General features: G+C 42.5%; 1 protein-coding gene across 2 annotated transcripts in view; it reads left to right on the top strand.

The window, feature by feature from the left end:
* Nucleotides 1–22,753, top strand: part of PCCA (propionyl-CoA carboxylase subunit alpha) — a 447,530-nt gene that overhangs the window by 186,569 nt on the left and 238,208 nt on the right. For both annotated transcript variants that reach the window (XM_069970721.1, XM_069970720.1), the window contains exon 12: nt 1,571–1,721. In XM_069970721.1, the coding sequence (XP_069826822.1) occupies nt 1,571–1,721 (151 nt within the window). The remainder of the gene's footprint in view (nt 1–1,570; nt 1,722–22,753) is intronic.

The raw sequence follows: 22,753 nt of genomic DNA, 5'->3' as shown, positions 1-22,753 counted from the left end.
GGGAGCTGCGGGGGGGCTGCTCGGAGGATCGCTGATCGTCCGGGCAGCCCATAGGATATAGCAGCGTCTGCTGCCGATGCTCCTATTCAACGGAGCGACGGCAGCAGATCACTGCTATATCAGTCGCTTGTTTTTCAACATGTTGAAAAAAAAGCGACTGCAACGATCAGCCGACATGAACGATGTCGGCTGATCATTGCACTCTATTCCACGGAACGATTATCGTCCGTAGCGGTCGATATCGTCCGAAAACGAACGATAATCGTTCCGTGGAATAGGGCCATAAGCAAAGTGGTTTGTTAGCTCGGCAGTCAGCTTATCAATGCAGTCAGCGTATGCCAAATGCCGAGCGAACAATGCGCTTAGCTTAGTTAATATTGTAAATACACTCATCTCCAATAGGCAGAAATGAAAGCATGCCCCATCGAAAATTACTACACCTAGTATTTTGTGTGACCTCCATAGTTTTTAATGACAACACCAAGTCTAGGCATGGAGTGTACAAGTTGGCAACGTATTGCAACATCTTTCTTTTTCTGTTCTTCAAGGACAACCGCTTTTAGAGCCTGGATGCTGGATTGAGAGTGATACTCAAGTTGTCTCTTCAGAATTCCCTATAGGTGTTCAATAGGTTCATATAAGGAGATGGGAGTATTTTGCCACTGAAGCACTTTCACCCTTCAGAAACGCAAAAATAGCCTTAGATCTTTAGATCATCGTCATGTTGGAAAAGTGCACGAAAACCAAGGGCACAGATAACGGTATTATCTTTTCTTTTAATGTAGAGCAGGACATTTGTGAATTCATATTAGCCCCTCATAAGGACACTGCCACCACCGGTTTAACTGTAATTGACATCTGTCTATCTTTGTACTTCCCAGCTTTTGCAATGCTATACTATTTTGTAGCTTTCAGTCTCAAACATTTATTGTGGTCTCATCACTCTAGATCTTCTCTAGTCATTTTACACAATTTGCTTTTCTCTAAGGTTGTGTTCACACTACGTTTTTGCATCCCGTTTTTTTGGGAAAAAAAAAAAACAGATGAAAAATGGATGGAAAAGACTGATGCATGTGTGTGCATCCATTTTGATCAGTTTTTCATCTGTGTTTCATCATTTGATCAGTTTTTTTCATCTGTGTTTTTTGTTTTTTTTTTGCAAAAAAAAAAAAAAAAACCAGATAAAAAAAGGATTGCAAAAACGTAGTTTGAACCCAGCCAAACATGGAGTTTGTTAGGTGGTACTTGGTGGGGGTGTTACATTGTGGGTAGGTGTGTCCAGTCCACATAGATGTGCCCTACCCTTTGAGAATGGTACAGTGACGAGCTCATGCTACTTAAATAACATAATTAAAGGAGAACTCATAAGTTTTCAGGATTCAGGGAGGAACATAAATAAGTGCTACGTACAGCTCCCTGTGCCTTCGTAGCGCTGCGTTGCAGGCTCTAGGACCCCCGCCGGAACTCATTTCCCCTGAGTTGTGATGTTGTCATGACTTTCAGCATTTGTCTAACATCGGAACTGTAAAACTTATATATAAAAATATAAATTTATTTACTTTTCTGACAGCACATTTCTTGATCCAGAGACCCGACGAGCTATGGGAGAACAAGCTGTAGCACTTGCCAAAGCCGTCACATATTCCTCTGCAGGAACAGTAGAGTTTCTTGTGGATTCAAAGAAGAACTTCTACTTTTTAGAGATGAACACTAGACTACAGGTAAAGTACAGTTTTATTACAGTTAATGTTTTTTTTTTGTAGCACACACAACCCATCTGACTTGGTTGGGAATATTATGCTATGGTAAATATCTTTCATTTCAGCTGAGTGATACAGTGTAGCTAAGCTACAAAAGCTGCAGCGCTGATTTAAAAAGATTTCTTTAGAGCCATCAGCAATTATACTTAAAGGGCAATTCCAGTGAATTTTTTTTTTCTTTAAAATCAGCTGTTATCAGGAAGTATCAGAAAGTGCCAGATATTTGTAATTTACTTCTATAAAAAAATCTTAAGTCTTCCAGTACTTATCAAGAGCTGTATGTTCTACATATCTGTATCTAGGTACAAGTTTTCATATATAAATTCTGAAAGTGATGAAAGTAAACAGCAACAATTAAAACTTTCTTAGGGTTGTTATCTAAGCATTTATGTAGAGGCATAGCTGAGCCCTGCCACTTTGTACAATGTTTATGTCCTCTTTAAAGGGGTGTTTTGGCATAAAAATGCAAATGCTGCAGAAACATATAGCAATGCTTACCTGTCTGTCCTATTTCTGAAACCACCAAAAATCGAATAGTTTTATTTTTGTGTTTTCTCCCTTGCCATATCCTCTCACTACTACCTGGTTGAGCGGTTGCCTAGTATTACAATTCAAAGAATGCATTGTTTTCCCCTCAGCTTTTCAGTCCTCTCACCCTGCATACAACAATAGAGAGGAGTCCACGCCAACTTTCAGACAGCCAGTAAAAATTTTTATTTATTTTTCTGAGCCTAACTATCTCAGTACGCACGCAAGCTATCAACACAGTTTAGGACTCTTTTTGAAGGGTATATCCGGGCTTTTTAATCGAGGAATAAACTCTGTAACATAGGTTTTATTAAGCAAAAAAGCCCCTTTCTGTACTAAAGAAAAATGTTTCCCAGCCCCCCCCCCCCCCATACACACACACAGACTTCTTAACTGTGTATTATCAGGCAAATCTGTTTTCATTTCAGAAGAGCAAAGGGAAGACACAGTTGCTGAGTCCCATTATAACACTTCTGCACCTCCCTATATCTCTTCTCTCATCTCTGTATGCAGCCTGACCCGTGCTTTATGCTCTGCTAATAACTTACGCCTAACATCCTCTTTAATCCGCACCTCTTGTTCCAGTCTTAAACACTTTACAGGAACTGCACCAGTTCTATGGCTAAGAAAGTCAGACTCACCACCGTTACACAAAGCTTTAAAAATACCCTGTAAAACCCCTCTTTTCAAGCAGGCTTACCAAATTCCCTAATTTGATTTTCCCCCCATAAACACACACCAAGCACTTAGACCTGTAGTATGCATTGCATACATTGATTGGTGACTAGCTCACCTGCCTTTACCTGTCTTATTTTTAAAGGTGGCCGGACTATAGTAACAATGAAGTACTTTTGCCCCTCTGCCTTTTGTTTCTTGCCTATAAATATACCCGCAGAATTGTAAAGTGCTGCAGAATCTTGGCGCTATTTAAATAAAAATTATTAATATTGTTAGGATGCCAGTTTAAGAAAAGTCAGACGGTAAATATGCTTTTCTGGCTCTGTTCCCATGGTGATGTCACTACGGAATGCCTAAAATAACTTGAATGTGTTTAAACTACCTGGGTGCCCTACATCAACTTCACATCCTCACCTTTCTCATCAGGTAGAAAGCTTTTAAAAATGTGGGTAAAGATGAAGGTGCTGGATCCAATCGATCCCACTTGAGAATCCTAAACGAATGCTGTCACTGTGCTCTAGAATGTGGTGCAGAAGGTGGTGTTTGTTGCAGACTTTCTTGGCATACACAATTTGTAATGACCTCAGAGAAAAAAGAGAAAATCCACAACAAACCATGTTCAGCACATTGCCTAAAATATAGGCCCCCTCACCCAGTGCTTGCCATTTTCCCTCCCCCCCCCCCCTCCCCCCCTGAAATAGCTCTTTTTATAATAATAAAATATAAGTGATGACTTTTCACCCACCCTGTAGAGCAGTGCTTCTCAAACTTTCTATTGGAGCCTCACCCAACAGACCAATGCAATGCCTGGGCCTCACCAGACTGACAAAGAGGGTACCTAGGCCTCATTATCTGGGGTAAAAGTCCATTTAAAAGCTGAAAATAATGCTAGGGTTACCCTTTCACCCTTCTTCCAAGCTCTATATACCAATAAAGCAAAATACTGCAAAATAAATTAATAATGTTGCTAAAATGGAGATTTCTGCGAACAGCAAAAGAACTGTGCAGATCATAGTTACTTTGTAGAAAAAACTGTCTCCCCAGCTGCGCCTCACCAAAAACAAAGGAGCACCTCACTGGTGTGGCCCCCCTCACAGTTTGAGAAGCACTGCTGTAGAGTATTGCAGACTAAGGTGTTAAAACATAAGCCTAGAAAGTAAATATGCTCTGAAAATGAACTGTAAAACAAGTGAAATTGAAATAGGTGGAATCAGGTTATTTTTGACATAACTGTAAAGTGTAAAGAATCAGTTGAATGAAATAGAATTTGCACATTCAAAAAAACCAAAATGCAAATCTGCAGAAACACCTGAACAGAAGAAAACATGGTTTCAATGGGATGACAGTGATGTTAAAGAGACACTGTCTTGAAATTTTATTTTATTTTATTTTTTTTGCAGAAATCAATAGTCCAGGCGATTTTTAACAAACTTTGTAATTGGGTTTATTAGCCAAAAAATGAATTTTTATCATGAAAAAGCAGTTTGAAGCTCTCCAATTTCTTCATTGTTCTTCTATGGAGAGAGGGAAATAAAACACCAAAACAGGACAACAAACAGTTAATCTACAAATACATCACCGGCTATCTTCTCTGACCTCTGAATAAGCTGTCACTCAGCTCTGTGTTTGTGCCCTATTCCATGGAACGATTATCAGCCGTATTCGGCCGATATCTGCCGTTACGGCCAATAATCGTTCAGTGGAGTTGACAGCAACGGTCAGCCAACATCGTTCATATCGGCTGATCATTGCAGTCGTTTGTTTTTCAACATGTTGAAAAACACACGACTGATACAGCAATGATCTGCTGCCGTCACTCTGTGGAATAGGAGCGGCGGCACCAGACACTGCTGTATCCTATGGGCTGCCCGGACGATCAGCGATTGAAAGGCATATCAACTAAATAGTAAAGATCAGAATCCAGTTTAAAATGTAAATATTAATAAATGACAATGCTTCATCTTTTAAAGCTGTGGCAACTATTTGTTTTAGAAACCTACCAGCATGATGTAGAATATTGTTTATCAATAAAGGGGTACTCTTTGTCATCATTTTTAACCCCTAGACGACCCAGGACGTAGAGTTACGTCATGGAAGTCTGTCGCCAGACGACCCTGGATGTAACTGTACGTCCTGGGTGGTTCTCCCGCTATGAGGCACGCTTCGGAGCGGAGCACGCTTCATAGCAGGTGGGGGCTGGCTGCAATCAGCAGCCGGCACCTCACCGTTAATGACACACTGCAGCGTGTCATTAACCCCTTAAACGCCGCGATCACGTGTAAGTGTAAGTGACAGGGTGAGTCCCCTGTCACCTACCGTTTGTGACCCCAGCAATGTGACTGCGGGGGTCCCGATCGTTAAAATGGACCGACGGAGGTCTCTTACCTTCCTCCGTGCGGTCCGATCGGCGATCTGCTGCACCGAGCCTGCACAGGCAGGCTCAATGAGCAGGTCGCCGATAACACTGATAAATGCTATGCCTATGGCATAGCAATGATCAGTGTATTAAATCAAAGTAATGAATGTAAAAGTCCCCCAAAGGGACTTTAAATGTGTAAAAAAAAAAAAAGTTGAAAACACTAATACACTACCCCAAAACCCCTCCCCCTATAAGTTAAAATCACCCCCCTTTACCATTATATAAATAAAACATATAAAAATAAATAAATAAACATATAATATACCGTAGCGTGTGTAATTGTCTGATCTATTAAAATATTACAAGCATCATTGCGAACGGTGAACGGCGTAGACGAAAAGAGGGAAAAAAGTGTGCGGATTACCGATTTTATGTTACATTATATCTAAAAAAAAAAAAATTCATAAAAAGTGATCAAAACGTCCGATCTTCACAAATATGCTATTAATAAAAACTAGAGATCATGGCGAAAAAGATGACACCACATACAGCCCCGTAGGTGAAAAAATGAAACCATTATAAGCGTCACAATAGGCCCATTTTATTAATAATTAATTGCCAAAAAAAAAAGGATTTCATAAAAAAAAAAAAAAATAACATTAGAGAATCTGTGTAAGGGTACAAACACACACACCGTATACGCAGTGTATTTTCTGCTGCGATAACCAGCGGATTAGATCTAAATAACTGAACACAGCATCAGATCTGCACCATCAAATCTGCTGCGTATCTGCTGCATATACGGTGTGTGTGTGTTTGTACCCTTAACCTGCATATGGTTATGTTTGGACTGACCTATAGAATAATGGTATCATGTCGCCTTTACCATATAGTGCATTAGGGTAGACACAGGAACCCCCCAAAAGTTACCATATTGCATTCTTTTTTACAATTTAACTTATTTATATCTTCATAAATAATATATTTGGGATTCTATCATACATGTTACGGTAAAATGAAAGATGCCATTACAAAGTACAACTATTCCTGTAACAACATTACAACATTACATGGCCCTGTAGATAGAAAACTGAAAGTGCTAGAGTTTTTAGAAGGGGAGGAGGGAAAAACGAAAGCGCAAAGATCAAAATGCTCGGTCCACTGGGTCATTTTGGGCCTGGTCCTCAAAGGGTTAAATGAAGTGGTGTCAAAAGTTATAAAGGTTTGTAAATTGTAAAACTCCCAACCCTTCCAGTACTTATCAGCTGCTGTATTCCCTATGGGAAGTGGAGTTTTCTTTCCATTCTAACACCGTTGACTGCAGCTCTGCTACTTTTTAAGATAAACTCATCTCGGTTGTGACAGCCCGCACAGCCAGTCACTAGCTACAGCACTGTCCCGTTTTAGCCAGTGATTGGCTGAGTGGGCTGTCGTTTCTGAGACAAGTTTTTTTTGGAAGTTGCAGGGCTGCAGACGGAGGGGGACATCGGGGCAGGCGGAGAGATATGTTTACCAACAATGCAGCAGTATATAAAAATTTAAATGCTGGATTACTGCTTTAACCTCTTAATTTCTGCCAATACAAACGTAAGTATAAGAGAAGTGTTATCATTGAAGAAAGTGGCCATGTTTTTCTAAGCCTGGACAACACCTTTAAAGCGACTCTGTACCCAAAATCTTACCTCCCCAAACTACTTGTACCTTCGGATAGCTGCTTTTAATCCAAGAGCTGTCCTGGGGTCCATTCGGCAGGTGATGCAGTTATTGTCCTAAAAAACTACTTTTAAACTGGCAGCCCCGTGCCCAACGGCCGGGGTTTAGAGTATCTGTGCCCTAACTTTGCAACACCCTTCCATCCCTCATCCCCACCCTCTTCATCATTAGGAATGCCACTGGAACATTTTCTCCTGTCTGAACACTACACAGGTGTCTTAACGATCCAGGCCATCTTCAGTATTCATACAGCTGATCAATAGAAGACAATCTGCCTGTAGTGGGGAGGAGGGACAGAGAGGGTGTGGCAGCCTAATGCATACACAATCTAAGCTTCGGCCATTGGGCATGGGGATGCCAGTTTAAAAGTTGTTAAGACCATAACTGCATCACCTGCCAAACAGACCCCAGGACAGATCTTGGAGTAAAAAGGTCCAGACATTTTCTGCTGTAGATAGGACCACTAGGTGTACAGGCTATTTTTACACAGGCTGATCATCAGGCAAATGAGCGTTCCTAGGAATGCTTGTTGCTAACGATCGGCACATGTAAACTAACGATTAGTGATGAGCGAACATGCTCGTTCGAACTTGGTACTTGTTCGAGTATTATGAGTATTATGGTACTCGTTACTCGGACAAGCATCTTGCGATACTCGAGAAAATATCATCCGTTTCCTGTAAGTTTGGGCGCTATTTCTCAGCCAATAAACATGCAGGAGACTCTTTGGTACATCCTGCGATGATGGGGGACCCATACATGTCAATAGCAGCGATTGGTTGGCCAGATCAGATGACCCTGCCATATGAAAAGCGCGGGCGGCAGTGCTCACTTCAGACGCATGCTGTGAGAGATCAGGGACAGAGCTGCTGCTGGTCACGGAGAGTGTCAGTGTAGGATTTAGCATTCCAGTAGGCAGGGAATACTAGCAATACAAACAAACAGCACTTGTAAGGGCTTCAAATCATTTTTAATTTGTATTACTACAGACTGCTGGCTGGGACTTGCATTGCAGCTACCACGATTTCAGCAGCACACGGTGGTGATCAGCTGCTGGCAGGTGTTGCATACAGACCCCTAAGAAGTGCTCAGTACTATTTTATTGGGACCACTAGTATATTTTCTGATTTCTGTATTTGTTGCTCAAGGGATATCTAAGTTCACTACTGCTTGCACAGTGTAAAGGGGGTGTCACAGAGTGTGTATAGGTGCAGCCATCACCAGATTGTATATCACAGCCTCCCAAAAACTCGTGGGACTACTAGTATATTTCCAGATTTCTGTATTTCTTACTCAAGCCATATCTAAGTTGACGACGACCTTCCCTCTACCGAACCTGGGTCCCCTGCCAAAATGCTCAAGTTCGTTACTCGAAATGAGCACCAGAGTATCAGGAACTATTCGTCTCGAGTAACGAGCACCCTAGCCTTTTAGTACTCACTCATCACTGCTAACGATCATTTAATGAAAAAGCAAACACTTGTTCAGTCACGTTTGATCATGTCTTGTGAAGAGGATTGTGCTCACTCACTGAAGCCCATTGGACTGCGTAAAAGAGCCTTAGGGTGCCTTCACACCTACCGTATCACAGTAGAAAATCCGCTGCGGATCCGCAGCAGATTTGTAAGTGCGGATTTAATGCTGTGTTTATTCATTTAGTTAAATCCGCAGCGGATTTTCTACTGCGATACGGTAGGTGTGAAGGCACCCTAACAGTAGTTTGGCTTCTACCTCACATGTAGCAGTTGCTCCATTTATTGTAGAAAATATATGGAATGCCTTTTGCTATATTTTAATTTTTGCTCTATATGAAGCTAACCTCAAGAATTAAACGTTGGCTTCTTACCACCCCATATGCTTCTCCTGACTGTGCAAGATCTGCATTGCTTAAGCATTTGTTCAGTGGGTGTGCACCCTGCAGAGAGCTAAAACTTGAAAATCTTATTTTGCCCTTCCACTCACTTCTAACAGATGCTGTGAATTTTCAAAGATGCCTCTTTTTGTAGCCAGTTATATAGGTTGTCTCATGATGTAGTCTAAAATATTCCTTCTGTCAAAAAAGCAGTGTATGCATTTTTTACTTAGATTCATTTTCTGTCAGTTTTGTTGCTTCTCTGCATCTTCAGTGACACTGCCTTGATTGACAATTCCCATGCAAGTCTTAAACAAATTCCTCCTTGATTGCATGTATAGTATGTACTTTGTCACTCAAACTTTTGCCTGTTATTACTCTTCCCTATGCCACTCAGCCAGGTTAGAGAGACGTGTGATGCACCATCTGTTGCTAATTTTGCTGTCATGTCTAAAAATACTGTACACAGTATTGTACCAGTTTATCAGGGTTATGCAATTTTTCCGCAGTTGTTCCAGTACCATAAACCAGAATGCAAACAAAATCATATGCAAATTAAATTGTATTTATACCCACGTATAGCTTTGTTGCTAGATTTAAGCTACAAACTAATTTTACAGGTGGTCTGGCCCCTATAAAATTAGTTTGTAGCTTAAAGTGTCACTGTTTAGTTTTTTTTTTTCTTTTTGCTGAAGTCATTAATACAGGCGATTTTTAAGAAACTTTGCAATTGGGTTTATTAGGTGAATATGCCATTATCTGCATTCAAAAAGACACCTCCCCAGGTCCCCCCATCTTCCACTTCTTTCTCATTCACTGCTCATTATCAGGAAATCTCGACTAGTTTACATCAGTCGAGCCCTGTCTAACCTACGGAGGGGGGAGGAGGGAGATTAGTCACCAACGAAGAACAAGGAACAAAGGATTACACAGTGGGAGCTGTGGGAAAGTTGGTATTCAGAGGTCAGTGCTGACTTCAGAGAAGATATAGCTGTAAATTAACTCCTTGTTGTCCTGTTTTGATGCCCTCCACCCCTCCCCTCTCCATAGAAAACCGTGAAGCTAGGGGGGAGAGATTCAAACTGCTTTTTCATGATAAAAATGCATTTTTCGGGTAATAAACCCAATTACAAAGTTTCTACTATTGATTTCTGCAAAAAAAATTTAAACGACGTGACACTTTAAATCTTAAATCAGCTTAAATCATTGCATATTCCTCCTTACAAGGTTTTCTTAAGGTGACAGATGGTTAGACACTTTACTTGTTATAGCAATGCATCTAAATACAGCAAGTGAACTGGCCATGTAAGGTTAAGTTTTAGTATTGCTTTACGTTTTTGACCCTTACAAGGTACTCATAACAGATTTTTTTGGCCCCTAGTAAGCCATCATGCTTTTTTACTGAACAGTTATTCCAATGGTGCCCCTGTACAAAGTAAGGCCCTGTTCACATGGCGTAAAACACCGGCTGTTCCATGACCCGGCTAGGTCACGAAACAGCCAGTGTCAGAGATCATCATTCTGGCCAATACTGCTGGTACTGCTCCTGATGAATTGGAATGCATCCGTGCATGCCTGCATCCCAATTTGCCGCTGCACGCTCAATTGTGTGGACTAACAGGTTTTCTGCGGCCACTATTCACTGAAAAATGATATGTCCGTTTTTTGAAGTGCAGCTAGGGATCCTGGCCGGAGTGTATACTATGTGTATACACTCCAGCCCGGATTCCGTAGACTGCCGCACTACGTAGGTTCCGTAGTAATCACGGCCATTGTTGCAAATTGGCCACAACAGCTGTGATTACTACTGAACTTACGTAGTGTAAACATAGCCTAAAAACTGACATTACTGTTGAATAGGCACAGCGCAATGTTGAGTCATACAGTCTGGTCCCTAAGCATGTACTTCCTGACTTGATTGACATCCCACATATTGCAACACATCGTCAAGCCAGGGGCATCATTACGGTATCATCCAGTATGACAGCATGGTGGCTATGTAGGAGCCTAAAAACTTGTGATAGGTTTCTTTTAATCCCTTAGTGACCGAGCCAGTTTTTGTTTTTGCATTTTTGTTTTTTTCCTCTCCTTGCGTTTAAAAGGCCATAGCACCTACAGATCCATATGAGCTTTTATTTTTTAGGACATCAATAGTACTTTGCAGTGAAAGACTTCATTTTTTCCTACAATTTCCTGCAAATTTGGATAAAAAAAAACAAAAAACAAAAAAAAACAATAACAGGTCTCTCTTCCTGTCAGTCATCCCTGCAGAGCATAGTGACAGGCAGAGAGCTGTGACTAGTCACAGGTGGCTCCCCATGACTAAAACTACTTTTTCCTCAATCTAAAGCTACCACTGCTGATGCGGCTACCACTGCTCAGTGAGCTGCACAGTAGATCTATACTGTGCAGATGATTGGTTCCTTAAAGGACAAGTGCCATGAAAAACTTTTTTCCAGTAATTGAAGCACATTACAAAATTATATATCACTGTAATTTGCTTCAATCACCTATCTGCCTCCCTTCCCTGCCTTTCCCCCCTCCACCCCCCACCAGGAAGTGTCCTGACTCACACAGACCTGATTACTGTCATCACCGTCACCAAGCTCTTCTCTCAGCTTCTTCTCCTGTTACAATAGCCTCCCCCCTCCCCTGCCTTGTCAGGTGACAGGCTTGCTCAGCTCACATTGGCTGAACAACTGCAAGCCATCACTTATCACATCTCACTTGCTTATCTTCCCTCTGACTGACTCTGGCACATAGACAGCTCCCCCCTCCCCTCATACCCTCTCTCCCCCTCCCCTCATACCTTCTCTCCTGCTGCCGTGGACTCAGTGAATGAATGAGTCATGTCACTAGGGAAGATAAGCTGAGCAAGCAGAGGGGGAGGATGCTGTAACAGGACCTAGAGCAGCCCTCCTGCTGATGACTCACAAGAAGGAGCTGCCTGGTGACGGTGACGACAGTAATCAGGTCTGTGTGAGTCAGGACACTTCCTGGTGGGAGGTGGAGGGGGGAAAAGACAGGGAAGGGAGGCAGATAGGTGATTGAAGCATATTACACAGTTATATAACTTTGTAATGTGCTTCAATTACTGGGAAAAAGTTTTTCATGGCACTTGTCCTTTAAAGTACAGCAGAATATAATAGGAACTGCTATGTGTGTGTGTGTGTATATATATGTGTATATATATATATATATATATATATGTATATATATATATATATATATATATAATATACATACACACACACACACACATATACAGTCATGGCCAAAACTTTTGAGAATGATACAAATATTAATTTTTACAAAGTCTACTGCTTCAGTTTTTAAAATGGTGATTTGCATATACTCCAGAATGTTATAAAGAGTGATCAGCTTAACAGCAATTACTTGCAAAGTTAATATTTGCCTAGAAAATAAACTTTATTCCCCAAAACACATTTCAACATCATTGCAGCCCTGCCTTAAAAGTAGCTAACCAGCTAACATCGTTTCAGTGATTGCTCCATTAACACAGGTGTTGGTGTTGATGAGGACAGGGCTGGAGATCAATCTGTTTAAGTAAGAATGACACCACTGGACACTTAAAAAGGAGGCTGGTGCTTGGCATCATTGTTTCTCTTCTGTTAACATGGTTATCTCTAAGGACACGTGCAGTCGTCATTGCACTGCACAAAAATGGCCTAACAGGGAAGAGTATCGCAGCTAGAAAGATTGCACCTCAGTCAACAATCTATTGCATCATCAAGAACTTCAAGGAGAGAGGTTCCATTGTTGCCAAAAAGGCTCCAGGGCGCCCAAGACAGACCTGCAAGCGCCAGGACTGTCTCTTAAAAGTGTTTCAGCTGTGGGATCGGACTACAAGCAGTGCAGAGCTTGCTCAGGAATAGTGATGTCACAATACCAGAATTTTGAGTTTGATACCGATACCAGCGGTTTTATTTTGATACTTGATACCATTTTGATACTAAAGTTTGAAAAAAAACTGCGGATATGTGGACTAAGACTCCCAGCATACCTCCTTGTGCACAACAAGTCCCAGCATACCTCTATGTGCACAACAACTCCCAGCATTCCTCTTTGATCCCAAAGAGGTTTGCTGGGAGTTGTTGTGCACAAAGAGGCTGCTGCTGTACAACTGCATGTGAACACAGCTCCAATTGGCCAGTAACTTGTGTCATAACAAATATCACAAATGATCCTGATAATTATAGGATCGTTATATATACTATAATGCTATGTTCACACAACGTATAGAGACCGGCCGTTCCGTGACCTGGCCAGGTCAGGGAACGGACGGTACTTAAGTACCGGCCGGATGATCTTTCGGCTGCAGGGTTCTGATGCGGGCGCATCAGCGCGCGCCCGCATCAGAACCTCCCGCAGCACACAATGAAGCAAGCAGCCGGAGCCGCTCGCTTCACTGTGTGAACTGACAGGGTTTCCTGCGGCAGCAATTCATTGAATTGCGGCCGCAGAAAACTGACATGTCAGTTATTTGCGGCCCCCGTGCAGGATCCCGGCCGGAGCGCATACGATGTGTATACACTCCGTCCGGGATCCCATGAAACAATAGGCATTGTATACCCGTAGAAAGTACGGCTGTTGTTGCCGATGGCAACAACGGCCGTACTTTATGTAGTGTGAACATAGCCTAAGTGTCTGTATATATTGTGGCACTGCAGCGGGTCTATGCACAGCACCAGGGTTGGCACAATGTACATGGGGGAGACTGCCACAGAATATTCACACACTACAATCCCATAGACAGATAGAGGGGACAGAGAGAGAAAGAGGAAACAGATAGAGGGGACAGATAGATAGATAGGAGACAGAGAGAAAGAGGAAATACATAGATAGTACATAGATAATACAGGGTAGATGTGAAAATAGCAGGGCACTTACACTGACTGATGGACGCAAGGTAAGAAGCCAGAGGAAACTAGTAATGTAATTAGACAGATAGGAGACAAAAGAATGCTCAGGCTTAGGCTACGTTCCCACTGAGCAAAAGCAGCTGAATTTCTGCGCTGAATCAGCGCTGAAATTTCAGCCGTTAAAATAGGAGCAGAGCTATTTTCCATTGTGTTGAATGGAAATTCTGCTCTGCAGTTCACACAGTGGAATTTCCGCACTGAACTAATACGCTTTCCGCCAGAAGAATGAACATGTTCATTCTTCCGCTAGCGGAAGCCTATACAAATCAATGGGGCTCTGATTTTCTGTTTCAGCGCGGAATACAAGCAGAAATTACTCGCTGAATCAGCGCGGAAATGGGGAAAAGGGGGGGGGGGGGGAGAGAATTCTAGTATATGTTCTGGTATAGTCTAGTTTACTCACCAAATACTCGCTGAATTTCAGCGCTGAATGCATGCGGATTCAGCGCGGATTCCTCGAGTATTCCGCGCTGAATTTGTCAAGAGCTGATTACGAGCTGAACACTTTCCTAGCAGAATACGCAGGGATTCTGCTTGTATTCTGCTCGGAATTCACCGTCAGTTGATTTCAGGCGGAAATATTTCCTTGCGTAATCCGCTCCTTTTGCTCTGTGTGAACGAGCCCTTAAAGCAGGGCAGGGGATCGTGGAGGCTGCACGGAGAGGCTGTGGAGGAGAGAGGAGACACGAGACACACAGGCCGGGCAGAGGTAACCACACTGCCCGGGAAGCACGGCCTGTGCTATGAAGATCGCCGCGCAGCTGCCTCACATACTGCACAGTGTCCAGCAGGCTGTCAGGCGGCTGCAGCGTTCTCTTCAGGCCCCCTGCTTCCCGGTCAGTGTGATTAAGTTTCCCCTGGATGCTATCTGCACTGGAATGCCGTTTATAATAAAATAAAGGCTGCACAGCCCGCACCCGTGTGAGAGGGTAATCTGCAGGTTACATCACCCCTATAGCCAGAGCCAATCCCCCAGTCACCCCCACATTACTGATGTCCGCCCTGGCAGGATACTGACAGCCCCAGCCTCCCCCACCTCACAGCTGCTCTGGACATGGAGTGGCCGCATCTCCTCCTCCTCCCCAGCGGCCCGCTCCATATGCAGCAGACTCCTGCTGCATATGGAGCGGCTCGAGGGGTTAAATGCCGCTGTCAGGTGTGACAGCGGCATCTACCCTGTAAAATAGCCGGCACAAGCGATCGATATGTGCCGGCTATTTGACTTTGGCGCAGCTGGGAGCTCTGTGCGCGGGACAGAGAAGGTGACATCAGGGGGCGGCACACAAAGAACATGGCCGGCGCTCAGCTAGCTGTCGGCCGCGTTCTCTGCACTATGCTTAATGTTAAGCTGCGTTATTATGCAGCTTAACATAAAGTATCGATACCAGGAAATCCTGGTACCGAACCGTATTTTTGCCCGAAATATCGATAGTAGTATTGATATTTCGGTGCATCGTGCATCCCTACTCTGGAATGGCAGCAGGCAGGTGTGAGTTCATCTGCATGCACTGTGAGGCGGAGACTCTTGAAGCATGGCCTGGTCTCAAGGAGGGCAGCAAAGAAGCCACTTCTCTCCAGAAAAAATATCAGGGACAGACTAATATTCTGCAAAAGGTACAGGGAGTGGACTGCTGAGGACTGGGGTAAAGTCATTTTCTTTGATGAATCCCCTTTCCGATTGTTTGGGACATCTTGAAAACAGCTTATTCGGAGAAGACGAGGTGAGCGCTACCACCAGTCTTGTCTCATGCCAGCTGTAAAGTATCCTGAAACCATTCATGTGTGGGTTGCTTCTCAGCCAAGGGAATCAGCTCTCTCAAAGTCTTGCCTAAAAACACAGCCGTGAATAAAGAATGGTACCAGAATGTCCTCCAAAAGCAACTTCTGCCAACCGTCCAAGAGCAGTTTGGTGATAAACAATGCCTTTTCAAGCATGATGGAGCACCTTGCCATGAAGCAAAGGTGATAACTAAATGGCTCAGGGAACAAAACATAGAGATTTTGGGTCCATGGCCTGGAAACTCCCCAGATCTTAATCCCATTGAGAACTTGTGGTCAATCATCAAGAGACGGGTAGACAAACAAAAACCAACAAATTCTGACAAAATGCAAGCATTGATTGTTTAAGAATGGACTGCTATCAGTCAGGATTTTGTCCAAAAGTTGATTGAGAGCATGCCAGGGAGAATTGCAGAGGTCCTGAAGAAGAAGGGTCAACACTGCAAATATTGACTTGCTGCATTAAGTCATTCTAACTGTCAATATAAGCTTTTGTTACTTATAATATGATTGAAATTTTATTTCTGTATGTGATAAAAACATCTGACAAACACACATAAAAACCAGAGGGCAGCAGATCATGTGAAAATATAATATTTGTGCCATTCTCAAAACTTTTGGCCATGACTGTGTGCGTGTGTATATGTATATGTATATGTGTATATATAATATATATATATATATACTTCAAGTTTTCAGAATTTTTGTTACAAAAATATAACAGGTCAGCGTGATGAATATGCCAAGTAACAAGCAACACATACATTAAGACTCATGTACATTAGAGATAATAGCAAAGGCAAACATACATGTTCTACTCAAACCTGTAGCGGAGATAACAGAAGGCATATTACAATATAAAACCCACCATAACTGCCACTTGTGTGAAAAGAAATCATTGTCCCACCGTTGGTTCACCAGTTTTTTTCCAATTAGTAGTTATAAGATACCACAGCTTTAATCGCTGCAATCGTGTTTTACACAGTCTTGCCGTGGCACTCCTTGTGGCCATTAGAGAGTGGATCATCACTGTCAACTCTGGCACAGAGAGAGATTCTAACGTTAAACTAAGCAAAGCAACTTGTGGGCCCCACGGGCGATCATATTGAAGATTCTGCTTTAAAGGAGAACTCCGGCAATTTTTTTTTTTTGTCTTATTTAGCACACATTACAAAGTTTTATATAATTTTGAAATGTTTGTTCATAAGCTATCTGGCACCATCTCCACCCCTCCAGAAGTGAAATAACACATACTTACCCAATAACTGTCGACCACGTCCTCTTCTCCCGTACGCTATCTTGTGTCAAAATTGTTAGAGCTGGGGGCGGGTTTGGTCGTCTTCCTCTTCAACATATTCTAGTAAAGTAAATGGGGGAGGGAAAGGCTGCTTGCGCATTTGTGCACCAGCAGGCTTTTTATTGGCTTGAGCGCATCACATGACTTCCAGCTTGCTTAGCATGTGCAGCTTTTTCTCTCCCATTCACTTCACTGGAACCGGAAAGTGAGGGCGTTCCGAAGACGCCACTCGGAGCTGACGGGGATGCGGCAGGCGGAAGATTCAAATGGTGATTGTCACTGCAGGGTTGGTGAGGATGAAGTGTGTATATCTGGTTTTGTTTTTTTTTTTTTTTTTAAATCTCACCGGAGTTGTCCTTTAACACATCCCTGACCTGCATCCGTAGGGGAGAGATAAGGGGACATGTCCGCCAAATATGCATTAAATTACCCATTGACCTATGTCATCTCCAATACACTTCTGAAAAAGAGAAAACATTTTTGAGAGTATAATACCATTTAGAGATGCTTTCATGCAGAGAGAAAATTTTACTCCATTGATCCCTTGAAAAAGAATAGGAAAGGTCTTCTTCCCATTTAGCCTGGAAAGAAGGCACACCAGTGATATAGGTGACACTAATTCAGTATAGTCCAAAGACACACCTTTTTTGTATTTAACAGATTTAGGCTGGGTTCACACTATGTATATTTGAGGCTGTATCATGTCAGGTCCTCATGGCAACCAAAACCAGGAGTGGATTGAAAACACAGAAAGGATCTGTTCACATAATGTTGTAATTAAGTGGATGGCCGCCATATAACGGTAAATAACTTCCATTATTTCAATACAACAGCCGATGTTTTAAAATAACAGCACATATTTGCCATTAAATGGCGGCCATCCCCTCAATTACAACATTATGTGAACAGAGCCTTTCTGTGTTTTCAATCCACTCCTGGTTTTGGTTGCTATACAGCCTCAAACATACAGCCTCAAATATACGTAGTGTGAACATAGCCTTAAAGTAAGTTTTCTCATTGTGGGTAGGTGGACATTGCCAGGGCCATTTCAATGACTGATTAAATTTGAAGATACTTCTAAAATTGCTTTTGAGGAATGCCATCCTTTCGGACTATATCAGAGGAGGGTAATAGACCCACTCGAGTTGCTAATACAGAGTAAAAAGGAGATGCCATGTGTCATCCACATTTTCAAATCTATCGTGGGATGATGTAACTGAAGTGCCGACAAGAGTAGGTCAGAGATTCTCCTAGGACACAAAGAGGGGTGCTTTGAGGCCGCAAGCCACCCTTTCAATATTCTATTGATAACTGAATTTGTACTTACAGGAGGTTTATCTGCAATATACATTACCTACAATTTGTCAAATAGGGAAGTACACCCCAATATAGAAGCTTTTATTAAATTCCAATGGGGGTTCAAGATTGTCGTACACCACTGTTTTACCTGGTCCAAGATAGTGGCCTGATTTTAAAAAGTAAGCTGAGGACAGCCCAGTCCACCCATCACTACCGGGAGATAAAGAATTTTTGGGCAACTCTAGGCCGCTTTTTCTGCCATATGGTGGGGATATTGAAGGCTAGGATACTGAATTTGGAATTGTTCAGTTTGTACTAACCGATAACACCGAATTCACAAATGATGTCCAGAACAGGTAGATATGATTTAGATGTGTCAGTTATAGTAATTGTTACATTGTCCGCAAATAGGCCTATGCAATGTTCCTTTGAACTGACTTGTATTTCAACAAGGTATGGGAAAATTCGAATATGTTGGACAAAGGGTTTCATGACAAGGACGATAATGATAGGGAACAAGGGACAGCCCTGCCTTGTGCCGTTTGTAATTTTAAAGGCATCAAAGTTCCAGTAGTGTACACTGATGCTGAAGGGTTAGTATCCAAGGACAGTGGCTGAGAGTAGATGGGGAGGGATAGTAAATTTCAGTAACACAGCACATAAGTATCCCCAATGCATGCGGTCGAACACCCTCTCCGCATAAAAAGAGAGGAGCAGAGAAGGCATTCACCGCGCAGATAATGTGAAAGAATCATTGTGTGCCATCAAAAGTTTTTACACAACAAGGGGAAAAAGAAAGCACACTGTTTCATATTAGGAGCATATACTACTGCAAAGGTGTAATGTATGTTAACAGAACCAATAACTATAAGGTAACCTACGTCAGCATCAGTCTCTAGGTGATCAACAGTATCACGTATTTCTAAAGAGACACCGCCTTTCTTATTAGGAGCCGGAGCAGAGTTTATTGTAGGGTAGCATTTGTTCTTCAAACGGACCACATCAACATTTTGTAAATGCGTCTTCTGGACGCCAGCAATGTAAGCATCAAGCTGTCTAATCTCCTTCCAGAGCATCACTCTCCTAAAAGGAGAATTTAACCCCTTAGCATTTACAGATTTGAGTTTAATTATCATTGTGAAAACTAAGATTGAAATGCTGAATACCGCAGTACCTCGCATAAACGGCAATTTGCAACGGCAACCATAGATTTGTTTAGAGGATAATGCTTTGGTAGAGCATGCAGACATACAGTACCAACAGTGCAAGTACAGTATGAGCCAGAACAAGTTTAAACAAACAAAAGGTACAAAGAAAGGGGGGTGGGGTTGAATGAGACAGACAGGCAACATGAGAGGGACCCCATACTTAGGTAAAAACATAAGGGGGACAGCAACATTGAGTGCCAGTACAACACTAAAAATGGAAAGAGCCTAACCACCTAAAAAACACCATGCCCCTTTTAGTAAAAGGAGCAAATTCACGTCTGCATGCTAAGGTAGCTGCATAAAGATTTGCAAACAAGGAGATGGATTGGAATTTGTCGAGGAGTTGTCCCATGCTGCAAACATTAACTTCTCCTTAAAGGGGTTATCCAGCACTACAAAAGCATGGCCACTTTTCCCCCTACTGTTGTCTCCAGTTCAGGTGCAGTTTGCAATTAAGTTCCATTTACTTCAATGGAACTGAGTTTCAAAACCCAACCCAAACTGGAGACAACAGTAGGGGGAAAGTGGCCATGTTTTTGTAGTGCTGGATAACCCCTTTGAATATGGAAAAATCTGATTCTCGCAATAACATCAAGGGGAGTAGTTGCTGGGAGAGTCTTAGGCTAAGGCAGCCTGTGTGCCCTGTCAATGAGCAGATCCTGTGTGTCTTTATCTTAGAGCAGCAGAGCTAAAAAATTAGAAGAGAGTCCTCTGATTTAACAGCAATGCCACAAAAAAGTACATTATTCCATTTGGAATGGTCCCCATTCGAGGGGGTGGGCCTTAGTGCGAGGAAACCCTAGCCCCTCTATGATAGGGTTCCATTGATTCTAATGGAGTCAGGTCATGGAGGGGCTAGGGTTTCTTCCCACTAAGGGTATGTCGGCCCGCCTCCAGTGCTTCAGCCTGGGCCTGGTGGTACAGTCACTTTAAGTGCAGCTATTTTTTCATCTTAAGCATTAGTCATGTCTGCTATTTCATTATGGGCAGTGGTAAGCTTAGCCATCTTGTTTTCTATGTGAGCAGTACGATTACCAAGTGAGGCAATATCATGCTGTAAGGTAGATATAGCAGGTTTAAGGACTGCATGTATAGAAGATTTTAGGTCAGAAATTAAAGAACTCAAGACTTGCTTAACGACTGGGGTGCCATGCTCCTGTATATACCACCGGAGCCTGTTCTGGAAAGGGCGTAGAAGGCGCCATGTTGTGACGCTGCTGGTCCAGTGTGGACATCGCCATTACACTCGGCTTTACACTGATTGCTGCTGGTGGGAGCTTATGTAAGCTGGAGACTTACCAATGCATCCGGTAGCTTATGTGGCAGGTGAGGAGCTGCCAGAAGCAGGGAACGTGGAGCTGTTTTGCACTGGAAGCCCGGCTCTGTGAAGAGGAGGTGAACTTGCTGCGCTTGTTGAGACTCTGCTGTGGGATGTGTGAGTTTCACAGGGCTTTGCTTTTTGCAAGCTATGATAAGTGCTGGAGTGCTACCTGGAGGTGCTGTCAGCCAAACTGTGTATTCAGGCATCCGTTGGCGCGTCCCGCAATCTGGAGTTGAAGCGGTTCTTGGCTACTACTGGCAACTTTTTATTGCTTTGTGAATAGAGAATAAGCATTTTTAAAATGTGTGAACATAACATGTGTTGTGAAATTTAGTATTTGCCTCTTAGTGCTAAAGCCCTTAAGCATTAAATTAATTGTTAAAAAAAACAATGTTGCTAAATGTATTTACCCCTTCAAAACCAGGCTATTTTTGATTTATAAAGGGTTTATCCAGCACTACAAAAACATTGCCACTTCCCCCCCCCCCCCTCTCTTGCCTCCAGTTAAGGTGTGGTTTGCAGTTAAGCTCCATTTACTTCAATGGAACTGAGTTCCATACCCCACCCAATCTGGAGACAAGAGAGGGGGAAAAAGTGGCTATGTTTTTGTAGCGCTGGATAACAGTAGATGTGAAATAATGCAAGTTTGCAATATACATTCATTATTTTTGTTGTTGTAATCCTGCTGTAAAACAAAGCTGAACTTACCAGAAATCCAGGTCCAGTCTCCTGAAGGCAGATTTTCTGACTTGTGCTGGTTGAAAAAAACTGACAGCACATTAATTCCGGCTAGTACAGAGAGTCACGGCTCAATGTGTCCCATCAGTCACATGACTGACTTCTCTCTGTGAGTGCTCAGATGGCCTGGGATACACAGGACTTCCTGTTTTCTGACTGTTTCCTTTTTTTTGAGAAAAAACTGTCAGAAAACAGGAAGTGCTGTGTTCTCCATGATAACAAAAAAATAATGAATGTTAATTGCATACTTGCTTTATATCACACCTACTGTTGATAGTGACAATTTAAAGCGACTCTGTACTCACAATCTGCCTCCTCAAACCGCTTGTACCTTCAGATATCTGCTTTTATTCCATGATCTGTCCTGAGTCCCGTTCCACAGGTAATGCAGTTATTCTCCTAAAAATCAACTTTTAAACTTACAGCCCTGTGTCAAATTGGCGTGGCCTAGAGTGTTTGTGCCCAAGCTTTGCACCACCTCTCTGTCCCTCCTCTCTCCCTCCTCATCATTAGGAATGCCCCTGGGCAGGTTTTTTTCTATTCATCACTTGTCTGAACACTGCACAGGTGCCCTAATGATCCAACACATGTTCAGTCATCAGGTGATGAATAGGAAAAATCCTGCCTGGGGCATTTCTAATGTTGAAGAGGGCGGGGAGGAGGGGCGGTGCAAGTCTAATCCTCAGATATCTTAGGCCACACCAATTTAAAACAGGGCTGCAAGTTTAAAAGTTGTTTTTTTAGGACAATAACTACATCAGCTGCCGAGCGGACCCCAGGCAGATCTTGGATTTAAAGCAGCTATCCAAAGGTACAAGTGGTTTGTGGGGGGCAAACTGTGGGTACAGAATCGCTTTAACCCCTTCAAGACTAAGCCTAGTTGGGCCTTAATGACCAGGCTCATTTTTCAAAATCTGACCTGTCTCACTTTATGCGCTCATAGCTCAGTGATGCTTTAACGTATGCTAGCGATTCTGAGATTGTTTTTTCGTCACATATGGCACTTTATATTAGTGGCAAAATTTGGTCACTACTTTGTGTGTTTTTTGTGAAAAACATCAAAATATCATGAAAAATGTAAAAAATTAGCATTTTATGAACTTTGAAATTCTCTGCTTCTAAAAAAAGAAAGTCGTAGCACATAAATTAGTTACTTAGTCACATTACTGATATGTCCTCTTTATTCTGGCTTCATTTCATAAACATATTTTACTTTTTTAGGGTGTTACGGGGCTTAGAAATTTATCAGCAAATTACCAAATTTTCGTGAAAGTTCCC

This window comes from Dendropsophus ebraccatus, chromosome 5 (genome assembly GCF_027789765.1).
Source record: "Dendropsophus ebraccatus isolate aDenEbr1 chromosome 5, aDenEbr1.pat, whole genome shotgun sequence".
In the NCBI taxonomy this organism is placed as follows: domain Eukaryota; kingdom Metazoa; phylum Chordata; class Amphibia; order Anura; family Hylidae; genus Dendropsophus; species Dendropsophus ebraccatus.
Note: the sequence above shows the minus strand (reverse complement) of the source record. Positions and strands in the feature narration are given on the sequence as shown.